At 31.8% G+C, this 16425-nt stretch overlaps 1 protein-coding gene across 2 annotated transcripts in view; it reads left to right on the top strand.

The window, feature by feature from the left end:
- The window catches only part of LOC145259656 (acetyl-coenzyme A synthetase, cytoplasmic-like), a 121058-nt gene that overhangs the window by 22739 nt on the left and 81894 nt on the right, over positions 1–16425 (top strand). For both annotated transcript variants that reach the window (XM_080117319.1, XM_080117314.1), the window contains exons 3-4: positions 10765–10856; positions 11372–11475. In XM_080117319.1, coding sequence (XP_079973445.1) covers positions 10765–10856; positions 11372–11475 — 196 coding nt within the window. The remainder of the gene's footprint in view (positions 1–10764; positions 10857–11371; positions 11476–16425) is intronic.

Genomic DNA, 16425 nt, shown 5'->3' with positions numbered 1-16425 from the left:
GAACATGTACGTGTGTGTTCACTGCACAGGCCATGATCGTCTCACTCGTGCTGGTTCAAATTCGTTATTTGATCCAGTGCTGCAACAAAGGAATTCTGCTTCCAAACAAAAACCACAATTCAAGTTTTAAAAATATTTTATTTGGATCTTAAAATGGTACTTGTTCTCGTAGGTTGAATAGCTGACTTGCAAAATGAGATTTTTACCAGCATCAATTTTACTTATTGTCGGTGTATGAAATAAACTGGCCCATTCCTTTTATTGTCTTCAGAATAAGACTTTAACATGATGAGTATCAAACATTTTAAAAAATATTTTTTCATACTCTATTTTTTTTTTTATGCATTAAAATTATAATTTTATGTTTTCTCTTTTTGTAGTAGCAATTTTTAATTACCCTATCCCTTCCCAAAATATTGTTCCCCTTTTCAGCAAAAGTAAATAATTGATACTATTATCATTAAAATTATAATGTTATTAGCCAGCAGCAGCGACTGTTTATAAAAAACAATGATAGATTTGTAAACTACATTCACTGGTTTATTTTGAAAAAAATATTTTTTTGCTTAAAATCAATGCAGTTTGTGATTCTTTTATAAAAATAGTGGCTTCTTCAAGAAATTGTTTTCCTAAGTTGAATGAGTTGCAAAATGAGATTTTTACATGGTCAAATCGAAATACAAGTTCAATTAACACAACCCATTAGCTAAGAACTCCAAGAGCCCACCTTGCCCAGAGAGGTACACTGGTCCAACTTCCTGCCAGCCCCTGGTGCTACCAGATCAGGATGCCTATTGGCTTCCTGAGACGAAACGCACCTACATCGATTTCTGTTTTTGTTTTCTATTCTCTTTTGTAAAACTTAATTATGTTCTACAAAAACAAAATAAAAACAACAGCCCCCTCCCCTTCCCCCCTGCTTTTTTCCTTCTCTACTTCTCGGTTGACCCTGTCGGCAGGGCATTAGAATACGCCGACTGCCCCCCTGCAGAGGGTAAAAGTCCCTCAACGGGGCTACTTGTTGGCCGTGGGTGGCAACCCGTGATGCCTAGGTAAAGGATCCTGGTGGCTGAGCAACCGATGCCTAGGGAAAATAAAGGTACCTGTAGCAACACTCTACTTTGGCCTTGTACTAGGCTAGACGGGCGGTTGGAGAGGCCCGATCCAACCAATCGGCTAGTCATGTCAAGCCCTAACACTTACACTGAAAATGTCAATTATAACATCTAAATAAAATTTAAAAAAAAAAAAACTTAATCCAAAGATAATACATTTCATTACTACAAACATAGACAAACCAGTTAAGTGTTAGAAGGCGATGGCAAGGGCCAATCAATTGATGAGACAAAAACCACACAACTGCTCCCTAACGAACGTTTCTATCAAACTGGGAAAGAAGAAACTAAAGGAGGAAACAGGAAATGATGGAACAAACTCAATCAATTGAGTATATCTCTTTTGTATCCCTGGGATGAAAGGGCGAATGGGTTTCCCCCCTAACATCTCCCAATTTCGGGCTCCGAGGAGGGTGGGGAGCAAGAGATGAAAATCTAAACAAACTTCTATGGATATAATAAACCCAAACAAAAAACCCAGAAATCAAAAAAAAATACTACAAAATTGAAAAGAACCCACTCTGACGTAACCAGCTCAGACAGTGAACAAGAATATAACTATGAAATAATTGATAAAGAAAAATATCCAGGATTCATAGTAATCGAAACCTTAGAAGGAAAAAAGATCAGCGATCTATCTCCATTCTTAATTGAAAAAATTCTGTCTCAAAACAGCAACCCAAAAACAGCAAAAAAAATGAAAAATGGCAATCTACTTGTCACAGTCGACAACTATAAAGACGCAAAAAACATCTTAGAGATGGAAAAATTCCATATCTATAAATGCAAAAGTTATGCTCATGAAAGACTAAACACATCAAAAGGTGTTATAAAAAGCCATGAATTAACCTTGGCTACAGCAGAAGAAATAGAAAATGCCCTAAGAAAACAGGGAGTAATCGATCACGTCCGAATAAACATAAAAAGGAATGGTCAAACCTACATACTAACTTTCAATACACCAAAAATTCCCAAAGAAATAAAAATCGGATACACAGTAGAAAAAGTAGAACAATATATACCAGCCCCTCTGAGATGTTATAAGTGTCATAAATATGGACATAGCAGAGAAGCATGCAAAGGACAGAAAGTATGTGGAAAATGTGGCTTAAAAGAACCTAACCATACTGAAAGTGAATGCCCAAACGAAACAAAATGCCTAAATTGCCAAGAAAAACACCCAGCATACTCTAAAATATGCAAAATCTACACAAAAGAAAAAGAAATAGCCGAAATAAAATACAAACAAAACGTGCCCTTTCCTGAAGCAAGGAAAATAGCAAGCTCTCGAGAAAAAATAAACACTTACGCAGACATTACAAAAACTTCAAACCAAACCCAAAACCAAGACCTACTTAAACTAATCTCCGAACTCAAAAATTTAATTGAAACTTTAAAAACTAACGAAAACAACAAGAAACAAATATCAGTATCTTTGAAAACTCAGTCAAATGATCTAAAACAAGTCCCAAAGAACAAAAAAGAACCCGAACAGCAAAAACCACAAATAAACCATGAAAGATCCAAATCACGAACAAGGACAAAAGCAGAAGATAAAAACACAATATCTGGAAAGATGGAAACAGAACGGGAAAACACGAATCCTCTTTCCAAAAACCAAAGCAAACAAAAAACAGAGACAATGTTAATCGAAAATGAAAACAGATTTGAATTGATTGAAATCGAGAGTCACAGGAAAAAATCTAGCTCCAAAAACAGAACTGACCAGGAAGAGAAAATGGAGACTGAGGAACCAAGCAGTTCAAGTAAAGACAAAACAAAAACCACTCAAAACACAACAAATCAATAGAATAATAGATATAAAAACCTAAACAAAAACCAAACAGAAAAAAAAGGAAAAAAATTAATAAATAAACGAACTTACCTATGGAAATGAATAAAAACATCATACAGTGGAACTGCAGAGGCATAAAACCAAACTACGAAGAAATCAAACATATAATAGCACAATATGACCCCAGCATAATCGGCCTACAGGAAACTCTTCTAAAAGAAACGGACACCATCAACTTCAAAGGATACTACATCTACAATCAAACAACCAGATCACAAGCAGATAATCGACCCACAGGTGGCACTTCAATTATAATAAAAAAACAGATACCACATATAAAATTACAACTCCAAACAAACCTACAAACAATAGCAATTAAAGTTACACTTCACCGACCAATAACCATTTGTTCAATATACATTCCACCTAAACATAAACTAAACAAAACCGAAATTGAAGATCTTATAACACAACTCCCCATACCTTTTATATTATTGGGGGACTTCAACGCCCATAACAAAATGTGGGGAAGTGAGAATATTAATCAAAATGGGAAAACCATTTAATCACTACTGGAATCACCTGAAGTAACTATATTTAACGACAAAACACACACATACCTTCACCCAGGCACAGGAACGACATCAGCTATCGACCTAACACTATGCTCCCCCACAATATTTATGGACTTCCAATGGGAGGTACATAACGACCAGTGTGGCAGCGATCACTTCCCAATTTTTCTCAAAACCCAAGAACCTACAACAGAAGAATCAAAACCAAAATGGCAAATTAATAAAGCTAACTAGACTGAATTTAGCAAACTTTGCACAAATCTAATTAATCAAGAAATAGTTAACAAACCAGATCCTATGTTAGCTTTCACCAATACACTAAACGAAATAGCAACCAAGACAATCCCAAAATCTTCCACCAAACCACATCCAAAATCAACGCCATGGTTCACAATAGAATGTAAGCAAGCAATAACTAACAGGAAAAAAATGCTAAAACACTTCAAACAACATCCTACAAAACCCAACCTTCAAAAATACCTACAAGCACGAGCAAAAGCACGCTATCTTATAAAAAAAAAGCAAAAAAGAAACCTGGCAAAACTATATTTCCAAATTGAACAACAACACGCCATCAAAAAAAACATGGGAAATAATAAGAAAAATAACTGGAAAAAAACTTGGAACACCAATAAATAATATAAGTACACCAAATGGTAGACAAACTATAGACAAAAAAGAAATAGCAAACATAATCGCAAATGAATTCAGCCAAAACTCATCATCCAACCACTACTCCCCCAAATTCCAAAAATACAAAAACAACGCAGAAAAAGAAAAACTCAATTTCACATCCAATAACAAAGAATACTATAACACTTCTTTCACTATAACAGAACTAAAAAATGCAATTCATAAAAGTAAAGATACAGCTACCGGTCCAGACGACATCCACTATCAATTTCTAAAGCACATGCCAGACACATCTCTCAACATTCTCTTACAGATAATTAACAAAATATGGTGGACTAACAATTTTCCAAAACACTGGCTCGACTCCAATATCATCCCAATTCCTAAAGCAGGAAAAGATCACTCCAACCCTACCAATTATCGTCCTATCGCCTTAACAAGCTGTATATGCAAAACAACAGAAAGGATGGTCAATACAAGACTAATGTGGCATTTAGAAAAATATAACCTCATTTCTACACACCAAAGCGGATTTAGACAAAATCAAGGTACTAATGATCAACTTATTCAGCTAGAAACATATATTCGTAACGGTCTAATAAGAAACCACCACGTGGTCTCAATCTTTTTTGATATCGAAAAGGCGTATGACACCACGTGGAGATATGGAATCTTGAAAGATATTCATAATATGGGAATCAGAGGAAACCTAGCAAAATTTATCCAAGAATTCCTATCCCACAGAACATTTAAAGTATGCTTAGGAAATACAACATCAGATCAACACACACAAGAAACAGGGGTACCACAGGGTAGCGTACTATCTGCCACCCTTTTTCTAATTAAAATCAACAGTATAATCGAAAATGTTAACATGGGATTCGAAAAAACACTATTTGTTGATGACTTTTCAATAACTTGCTCATCACCAAATATGCCAACTATTGAAAGACAAATGCAACATTGCCTTAACAAAATAGACCTTTGGGTTAACCAAAATGGATTTAAAATGTCCAAAAGCAAAACCACATGTATCCACTTTTGTAGGAAACGAAAATACCACCTTGATCCACAGCTCAAACTAGATGGACAACTAATACCAGTAGTACAACACACCAAATTTCTAGGGATCATTTTAGACAACAAACTAAACTTCAAGGAGCACATTAACAAATTAAAACAAAAATGCTTAAAAGCAATAAATATCTTAAAAATAGTATCAAAACTAGATTGGGGAGCAGATCAAGCTACAATGCTCAAAATATATCGCTCACATATCAGATCCAAACTGGATTATGGTTGTGCCATATACAGCTCTACTTAAAAATCCTACAAAAACAAACTACTAACAATACAGAATCAAAGTTTAAGACTCAGCCTGGGAGCCTACCGAACTTCTCCAATGGAAAGCCTTCATGTAGAAGCCCAAGAACTACCCCTGCACTTTAGATGGAAAAAACTAGCGTTACAATACGCAACAAAACTAAAAACCAACCCCGAAAACCCAACATACAAAACTACCTTCAACTTACAATGTACAAACTCTTATTCAAGGAAACCAAAAAGTATACCCTCCTTTGGACACAGAATTAAAGAAATAATACATCAAATCAATGAAAACCCCGACAATATAATTACTCAGAAAACAAACGACAGACCCCCATGGACATTACACAAACCAGAAACCGACATAACACTTACTACTTACAAGAAAAACATTACAAATAATATAACAAACAGAAGAAACTTTGGAGAATTAAGAGAAAAATATGCACAATACATAGAAATATACACTGACGGGTCTAAAACTATAAATGGAACAAGCGCAGCATGCACAGATGGACAAAATCAATATCAAATAAGACTGCCCAACGAGGCTTCAATATATACAGCCGAACTGCAGGTCATCAAAATAGCTCTCAAACACATCAAAGACATCAACGAACAAAAAGCCATAATATATACAGACTCGCTATCCTGTATCATGGCCCTTGAAGTAAAATCTAAACACCCTTTTATCACAGAAATTATACAAGAATACAATGAAATAAACGAAAAAAAAACAATAAAAAAATTATAATAGCCTGGATACCAAGTCATGTCGGCATTCCAGGAAATGAAAAAGCAGACAAACTAGCTAAAGAAGCCACAAACCACCAAATGGAAAAAATTAAAATACCACACACAGACCTAAAACGAAAAATCAACGAATATATAGAAAACATGTGGCAAGAGGAATGGAACAAATGCACTGCAAACAAATTGCATGAACATCAACCAATAATTAAAAACGAAAAACAAAAAATTTTTAAAGGAAGAAGAGAAGAAATTGTACTAAACCGAATAAGAATCGGACATACAAAATTAACTCATTCCTACCCAATCAAAGCGGAGGAAACACCAAATTGCACACTCTGCAACCAACAACTAACAATTAAACATCTACTGACAGAATGTAGAAAACACAAACACACTCAGAAGAAATATTTTAAAACAACAAACATTAGAAAAGTGTTCCAGAAAGTGGAACCCCAACAAATCATAAACTATTTAAAAGAAACAAATGTATTCAAACTCCTATAAAGTAAATAAGTAAAATTCAGTTTAGAAAAACAAATCTCTTACAACTAAAACAATTTTTCAGAAAACCTAAAACATCTTGCTTCAAAAGATAAACTTTTTCAAGAAACTTAAAAAAATTTTACAAGAAACTGAAAATCTATTATATCAACAAAACCTTTTTGGCATTAAATGACTCTTAGAGGTTGAAATGCCGTTAAACAAATACACTCACTCACTCACTCACTCACTCACTCACTCACTCACTCCTGCCAGCCCACAGAGAAACCAGCTGCTTCTGGAATGTCCAACTCCTCACCCTCCAAAAGGCTGGCTCTGACTTTCTCATAACCAGATTCTGGCCTTTGTCAGTGGTTGCCGTTAGACCACCTAGAAGCTAACTACTCAAGATATCCACTGGAGATAACAGCTAGATAGTGTTCATTAAAAGAGGTTTATTTGCAGGTAATCTTTGACATTACTTTTTCTCAAACAGGTTGGTTTCAGCATGATTCCCCATTTAATGAGATATTTTATTTCAAACAAAAAATTATCTCCTGGATGGCCATGCTTCAACTAGAGATATTTTTAATTTTCTGTGGCTCCTTCTCCTTTCTTTTGGATAAACATTTATCACTTGCAATGCTGGCCATTCATATACACCACTATTACAACCTGGTACATGTTTACATCTCTGTATCAGACTTTAGCCAATCAAGAGCAATCTCTGTAGCAGTTGATCAGCTGCTATCAAATCTTATTTTAAAAAATTGTGTATGTGTTTTGCACGCAATGACCCAGCGAGAAGGCCAACTTGTCTAACACGGCACTCTGAAAATTATGAAACTCCTTATTGGCTTGCAAACGAAATCTACCTTTAGTCTCTGGCCATTGGCGTTCGCACATAGATTTAAATTCTTAAGACCTTTCTGAACACTTATTTCCTTATCGTCATAGCGTTTCACTCCATCTTAAGGTTCATCATCAGACTATTTGAAGTATTCCTCAGGTCTGCAGTGAAGCATGCCTCGCTAAGGAGACAGTCTGTGAGGATGTATGTGATAGTCTGCATGTCGGCACTGCAGGGACACTGGGCGCCCTGTACATAGCCTCACTTGTGCAGGTGGTCCTGTGTTTTGGCAATCTTTGCTTGGGCCTGTAGGGAAACTTAGCAAACATTCTTGTGGCATCCCTGTTAATTTTTTAAGAGACTGATTACTGCGCTACTCTCATCTCAGCAAAAAAAGAAAAAAAAAATGGCTTACCATTCTCACAAACTTCTACAACTTGCATACATACAGATGTAATAACATTCTCGTTTTATGGACTACTAATAACTTTTCTCTTGTCAATATTTATGCTTTCTTTGTCTTGACTGTTGGACTTTTAGTATTATACTTTTTTCCATCAAGACATAAGCATTCAATAGCTTCATTAAATAACTTTTTACTAATCCCCTTTTTGTTATTTTTTTGAATGGAGATTTAAAACACAGTTGATAAAATGTATGAATAGTTTTTCTAATTCTCTTGTGAACAAATGTTTTATTTCCACTACAAAATCTTGTCTTCATGTGTTGCTTAGACATCTTGGTTCTGTTTCTTCTTTCTCTCTTTATGCTGGTAACTTTATAGACAATTTGGTAGAAAGTTTGAGTTCTAACTTTCTTGGTGCACACATTTGATTCGTTGATTTATGTGTAGTTGCATGCAAATTTCATTCAGATATCCTCTACATGCAAAAATTTCAAGATAGTTTTTGAAAATAAGTGAATACTGATAATAGTAAAATCCAAAGTCAAAGCTATGCTAAGATCGCTGCTGACAAGTTGACAATCTATCAAATGATTAAGTAGGATATGAGTTGCTCCTCTTGCTGCAAGTCTCATTGCATGTTCATTACGAAAGTTTCCAAGGAGTTAGGGGAGGCTAAGGCAATGACTTTGCTGACTGAGCCCAAGCTCAGGTTCTCCAGGATATTGAGGTTCTCTGATAAAAAAGAACTTCAAACAGGGAGAATGACACGTGGAACTACAGAGACATCGATGAGGTTCTCCTCATGAAGCCTACAAAATTTCTTTCCGTCTACATAATCCTTGGTGTCGTCTTCAGTGAGAGGGATGTTATGCCTCTGTTTCTCTTTCAAAAAGGACTGAAAGTAATTGTCAAGATTGATCAGAAGATGCTGAGGAGCGTGGTGAAGGCCTGAATAGACACTATCACTGCTGAATACCCCTATGTCTACCAGCAGGACTCCGCTCCTGCAGATGAAGACTATTCAGGCATGGCTTTTCAGCAATGTTCTTCACCACTAATCACAAAATTTGTGGCCGCCCTTCTCGCTTGAATACAACTCGTCTAACTATTTCTTTGGAGGTGTGATCCAGATTAAAACCAACAAGTATGCTTCCAAAATGGCTGACTTTCTAAAGGCTGCCATCATGGAGGCATTCACCAAAGTGTGTGATTCATTTTGCACTCACCTTGAGATAATCATCCCTTCCAACAGTGGTTTGATTGAAAAATATTCTAGAATGTAACTCTGACTGTTGCTAAATCAATTGTCGGATCTTTGCATACACAACTTTTTATCGTCTCTTTTGTTCTTTGTTCAGTATCAAAATTGGTATTGTAGTTAATTTTGACATTGGGCAAAGTAATGTTACATTTGTATAGAATGTTAAGTTCAAAGTTGGAAGGGGGGAAGAATTTATATCGAAGATGGTTTAAGAAGGTAGCAGATTCAGATTTTGTGTCAAATAACCTAATCATTGATAACTATATAATACTTGCATGATATATAGTTTTAAACTTTTGGGGGGAAAATATACGTATACTCGGTTTACTATTGTATGACCTGACCACTGTTTTAAGCAAATATTGATGTTTTTATTTTTTCTCTTATCAATTTCCTTTATTTCTTGAAAAAAAAAAAAATTATTTCATTAAATATTAGTCGTTCCTATCTAGTGTCTCCCAGGGTACAATGTGATCTTAGTTTGTAATTTTTATTTGTTTGAACGTTTTTTAACTTATATTCTTCAATCTAAAAGGAGTTATCTCTGTTGCTGATCTTTATTTTTAGGTGATTATTTAAAGATGCTTCAAATAAACAATAGTTTTTATATAGATTGTAGCTCAGTATGTTGTCATATTCCTAATAACAAAGTATGACAATAACAAATGAAAATTTTCTGGTCAGAATCAAAGTTTGATTTGTTAGCTTCAAGCGTATTTCGGTCTGACTTTGAAAATCTGAAAAGGTAAATTGATATGAAGGATGTAAAATTCCAGCTGCACATTTACATTATCTACATTATTTGAATTTTAAATTGAGCATCACGTTTTTATTTATTCATCTTCCCAGTTTGTTCAAGCTGGGGATGAGACATCCTACCGGATGCCAAACATTCACCTATATATATATATATATATTATAACTGAGAGATCTTTTTAAGAGTCTGACCGTCCCTTTAAGTGCAATAGTTTGAATCTCCCTTGCACTTGGTTAATTAGGTGTATTTGCCTAGTAGTTTTTAAAACTTTTTTTCATAAGTTCAGTTGCTCCTATAATTACTGGAATGACAGATCTTAAGATTCCAGTTTCTTTTCAAGTCATACATAAATTACATTGGTATTTCATTATCGTTTTTCTTCTCGACTCTTTTTAACCAAGCATAATTGGCAACACTAACTTCTAAGGTTGCTGCTTGCCCCATATCACTGTGTCAGGTTTAATATCTCCGTTTTCTATATATGTAGCTGTAGGGATTGCATAGTCATATTGGATGGTATATTGACTTATTTCCATCTGTACTTTCTGGTAAACATGTTCCTAGGACTTATTGCTATATTCGATATTCAACTTTTTACAGATAGCCCGATGGAGATATTTACATACATACTCCATTGTGGGGCATTTTATAGTAGCTGTTCCCCAGCAGAACTTTACAGCACGATGTCACGTGGCTCACACTCTTGCTTCTGTGTGGCAGAAGTGTTTGCTGAAACCATTTGATTAATTTTGTGAATCAGAATGTATAATAAACATTATGTTCATTCTGCTTAATTTTTTTTATTTTTACCAGGGAAGGCAATGATCCAGCCGACACAGGAAAAATCACTTTCCAGGAATTAAGAACAGAAGTATGCAAGTTTGCCAATGTATTGAAAAGTTTAGGTAAGTCACTTTTTGCTTATTTTTTTTGTTTCTTCCTTACTAATTAAAAATCAAACATCTTTTGTCATTAGTCCAAATTTTAAAAGCTTGCGAGAAAGAAAATCCACAGATCACAATAAAATTATCATTCTCAGTTTTTTTTTTGTTTTTTACCTTATTGTTATTGAATTAACATAAAAAAATTGAAATTACTTAAAACATCTTAATACTAGCAAACATAGAAAAAGCTTCATCTAAGAGTCTTTTTTTTAAATCTGAACATAAAATCAGTTATGAATATTTTTGCGCCTTGCATAAAGCCATATGTGTATAACTTAAATATTGTTCAAGGGAGATAATTCTAAATCAACAATCAATAACCAACAAAAGTATTGATAGCCTCAAACCAACAAAAGCAAATTTTGTTAAGTGTCTAAAACTGGTTGATAACAAAAACAGGTGGATTGATTTTTATTTATTTTTATAAAGTTTTCTAAATCTTTGCTTTTTTTTTTTTTTTTTTTTTTTTTTTCTAGGTATCCAGAAAGGTGATCGTGTGGCTATTTATATGCCCATGATTACGGAATTAGTGATAGCCATGTTGGCTTGTGCACGCCTTGGTGTTATACATTCCATTGTGGTAAGTTCAAATTCTTCGAAAATTATTTTTGTGTGTACTATATATATATATATATATATATATATATATATATATACTGAAACAATGTCATGGAAAAAATTATTTTTAAAATTTATTTTTCATCTATAATTTGCCATCTTTTAAGATTTCAGTTGAAGTTTTATAAAATCTTACAAAATCTTGAAGTTCATGTTTTTACATAAATTATTCCCTGAACTAATACAGTTCATACTCTATATTTAACTCTTCTATTTATCACTGTATGGGTAAAAATCCTCCAACAGAACAGCTTGCACCACTTTTATGCCCCCCTTGCAAAGATTATAATAAAGATATAATGATATTAAACCCTGTTTAGAACCTTATTCCAATTTTGATCAAAATCCATTACATGATTCTGATTTAAAAAAAATGTCTCAAATTAAAATATCTTTAGAAGAAATTGAAATTCAGGTAATTTTGCTTAATAGGTGTCTTAATCTCTTAACGCTACTAGACTTCATGTCAAGAATCCTTATTCCAATTTTAATTAAATGCCATTACATATTTTTGCATCTAAAACTTTAAATTTTAATAGGCAATAATTCTTTAATAACTATGGATCAAATCTTAAATATTCCAATTTTCAAATGGAATGTTGTATCCACATTATGTCATCTAAAAGCATTATGAAAATACTCCAAATAACCTTAAATTGGATAAATATTTTTAAATTGATGTTTAATAACTATTGTTAAAATTTTACGAAGCGTTTCCCTGACCGCTTGCATAAGATGAAATTGAACTTAATATAGCTCACATTTCAACATTTCAACACCTTACATCTAGATTTGAAAATTCATAGTGATTGCCTAATAATATATACATATATATATATATATATATATATATATATATATATATATATATATATATATATAATTTAAAGATGACATTTTTTATCAAACTAAAAAAACGTTTACAATTTGTCATTGATCTCTCATATTTTATTTACTACATTCAATAGCAGAACATATCTCTACCACTGTAATTCTTACTCAATCTAAAGGAGAACATGATAAACAACATAAAATTGTTAGATATTTTGGTTCTCATACATTATGGGGCGAATTTGAAAATCGCATTCCAACTAAAATTTCTTAAGTATACCTACGTATAAGGTAAAAATAAATATCTTCGCCTAAAATTAGGAAACATTATCAAGTAGAAATTTAATTAAAAATACAAATCAATTTTCATAGTTTGCCAATTCATTATTACTTTGTTAAATGTTACTGACTTATCTCCCCCTGCTTTTCAAGTATTTTTTTTCTCTTATCGAGGAAAAATATGATAAAAATAATTTTTATTTTTAATTAAACTTCTACTCAATAGTTTTTATAATTTTTGTTGAGGGTGGTTACTTTTGTCTTATACATAAGTATATCAAGTCATTTTTACTTGGAATGTGATTTTCATATGTGCCCCTGACTGTATTAGCACTAATATATTTTTTTAATGCTATAAATGTTTAAGACTTAGGTGAAAAATAAAAATAAATAATTCAACATAAATTTGATACAATTAATTTTATTTAAATAGGAGTAATGTTAAGAGTATTTGATAATGATCTGCGAGATTGAGGTTCAATCTTCAGGTGAGTCATACAAAAAAAACAAATGGTACTTGATGCCTCTTTGCTGAACATTTTCCCTTGATCTGCACTTGCTGTGTGGAGCTCCATTATCATTATAGGAGCTCTATTATCATTATAACTTCTCAATTATACAAAAGACAAACGAATACATTATTTTCAAGTTATTTTTAATTTTTAAAACAATTCCTTAAAGTTACTCTGATGTAAAATTTGAGTGAACACAAAAATATTTGTATAAAATCCTTCCACTGAGGAAGGGAGCTAACTCTTATTTGCTGATGAGATTGACCTGACGTGTCCATTTTATTTTCACTGCCTAATAAAAGTTGATTTGCATATAGTTTGAAATATGTACACTTTTTACTTTAAAATGAATGAAACTTGAATTTCAAGAACAAAGAAAAATAGCAGAAGATTATTTCTTCAATTAAGTTTTCTTTTTAATTGAATTTTCTAATGGTAAATTTGAAGAGTTTCATTCTGAAAACATTGTTGCTGTCAATTTCAGTGGATTTTAACAAATATTTTGCACATTGGGTACCGGTTGTATATTCAATATACGCTTTTAAATTCTTCATCCAGCCCTAAATTTAATCCATTGCAATGTTAAATCCATTCCTTTTTTTGTAGTTTAATAATCTCCAACTTCTGGCATTGCTTTAAATTAGTATATAACTGAAAACTACTGTCACTTATCTGTCAATTTTAATCTGCAACCTTCCCAAATTTTTTGCTGAACAAATGTATGAATCTGCTTATTCACTTTCACTGATCAAAATTCATTATAAATGAAATAATAAAAAGTATTTTATGAAAGAATTATCAAAAAAACTATTAAGAGTTCAAAATGTTTTAAAATTTAAAGTAATAATAATAATGTCTGATCATTATGATATTATTTTATAAACTTATAATTTAATGTTTAAGATCATTTTCTTTAATTCCTCTATTAACTTAAAAATTTTCAGACATTCTCACAATAATGATTATCAACTAGTAATGTTGTATTGAGTATTCTTTGATTCCTGTTATGAACAATTGTCCAGCATTGTGTTGTTGACACATTGTAGAAGTGTTGTGGCTATAGTCAGCTATATAACTTTTATTGTTCTTCAGTGTTTCTATTGTGAAACAATTTATTGAAATAAAATATAAAGACATTATTGAAAAATATATAATAAAAATTGACAAAATTATACAGATAAAAATAACACAATTATTTGCACTTTTAATAACAAAATTAAAAAACAGAAGTTTTTGTTTGAAATTTTATAAGAAATATGTTTATGAAATTATAAAAATACGTTATTTTTTATTACAAAGTAAGTTTATTAGAATTTATATAATAAATATGTTTATGAAAGTATAAAGATAAAATTATTGAAATCAAAATGACAAATTGACATCAAAATACAAAATTAAATAAAAAAAAAAAAGTACATACACAGGGTAGATATAAGCGTGAGAGAAAAAAAGCAAAAGAACAAATTTGTCTTGTCAACCACTTTCAGTAACTGTCACGCTGGAAGTTAGGAAGTACATTAGCTGACTATAACCAGTGTTATTTTGTTTTTCTTATCACTGGAAGCATATAAAAAACAACAGATAACTCCATTATTTGCTCTGGGATTTAGTTTATTTTGTACAATAAATTTGCATCTGAATGGATTACAACTTCTATTAATCCCTGTAGGGTGATGGAAAGAGCCTCCAAAATGGTGTCCACTCACTTTCACACTAAAATTTCATTTTCTTGCTTAACTAACCTTGCATAGTATTTTCCTTTTTAAACCTTATTTTTTCACACTTGTCATCTATTCTTGCTATTGTAAGATATAAAAATCTCAAAATCATGCATTGCATATGTAGATACAAATGGTATAGAAGTATATGGATTAAATAAATACAAAACGGTTAATGATTTTAAAGATTCAATTCCAATAAAAGTATCGATTACTCAAATATGTTGGAAAAAAACTGAGACTGTTTTTAATTTTATCAAACAGAAAACATTTTAATGAAAACAAAAGTAATTTTAATTACTAATCTCGTTCACTTATTAGAAAAAAATATTGTTCATTTTGGCCAAAATATTTTCTGGAAATATTTTTTTTTATTAATCACTAAAAAGAAATGAATAATACTAATAATTAAAAAAAAAAAAAAAAAAAAATTATATTAGCAACTGAGCAGTATGAAAATAAAAGTAGGAGGTAATGTCTGGTAATATCAAGGGAACAGAATAAATATTATATTACCCTTCCCCTAAAAAGGGAGTAATACCTGGGAGGATGGTATCATGATAAACACACATATTGTACACTACTCCCCTCTCTTCAGAAAGAGATAATGCATATCTCCCATACTATTCAGACTATTTCATAATAGCCTGAAATAGTATAGTTTGGGATTTAGAATGTACCAAATCAAAATTATGAATCGATAAGATTTATAGATATAAGTATTAGGTTGGTGCAAAAATGTTGTTTTTGACGTTTAGTTCAACGTCAAAAATCATTTTTACACCAACCTAATACAATAATACATTAATAGAAGTAATAATATAGCTTTGGATTCAGACATATACCAAATTTCCATTAATAATAGATGGATAAATTTAAAAAAAAAATGTTTATTAACAAGTATATGATCTGAATTTTAAAAATATACTAGGCCATGTTTGTCATCAGAAGGCTACCTATGACTTAATAACATGACACTTAAAAAATTGTCTAATTTTCTGATGAAAACTTCTGATGGTTCGAAAATTTGAACTTTCAATATGTTAATTAAAAACATCTGCATTTGATTGGTCTCTGAACAATATTCATATTTTTTTCAACTACAATGCTTTCACACAATGGAAATACTTTTACAACTTCGTTTTACATAAATATTTAAAAGAGGTTAACAACTCATTAAATTTACACTTTAGTTTGACCTAGATAATAATTTATTAGATGAAATTTAACACGTGACATTTTTATGTATTTATTTTTTATTGTCCTTGTTTTGTGAAGGTGAACTGGCCAAATATTTTAGTTAATGAAATGACAGAGCTCATCTTTTGTTTAGATGTCCTTCCAATCCTTTAAGGTGGAAACATGCAACTTAAATTTAAATTATTATACTGCTAACGTATCCATTCTGTCAAAGAGCTGTTTTTTTTTTTTTTTTTTTTTTTTTTTTTTACTGTTATTCTCATGTTTTGGCTGATATAACCTCTGACCTTCTTGGGAATCTAATTTTGGAATTTATACAGAACCTGAAACAGAATTCTACTGGGTTAAATGCTCTCATTCTAGCAGCTATAA

The sequence above is a fragment of the Euprymna scolopes genome, chromosome 3 (assembly GCF_053919585.1).
Source record: "Euprymna scolopes isolate OS-2025 chromosome 3, ASM5391958v1, whole genome shotgun sequence".
In the NCBI taxonomy this organism is placed as follows: Eukaryota; Metazoa; Mollusca; class Cephalopoda; order Sepiida; family Sepiolidae; genus Euprymna; species Euprymna scolopes.
The sequence above is the reverse complement of the archived record's forward strand: the minus strand, read 5'-3'. Positions and strand labels throughout refer to the sequence as shown.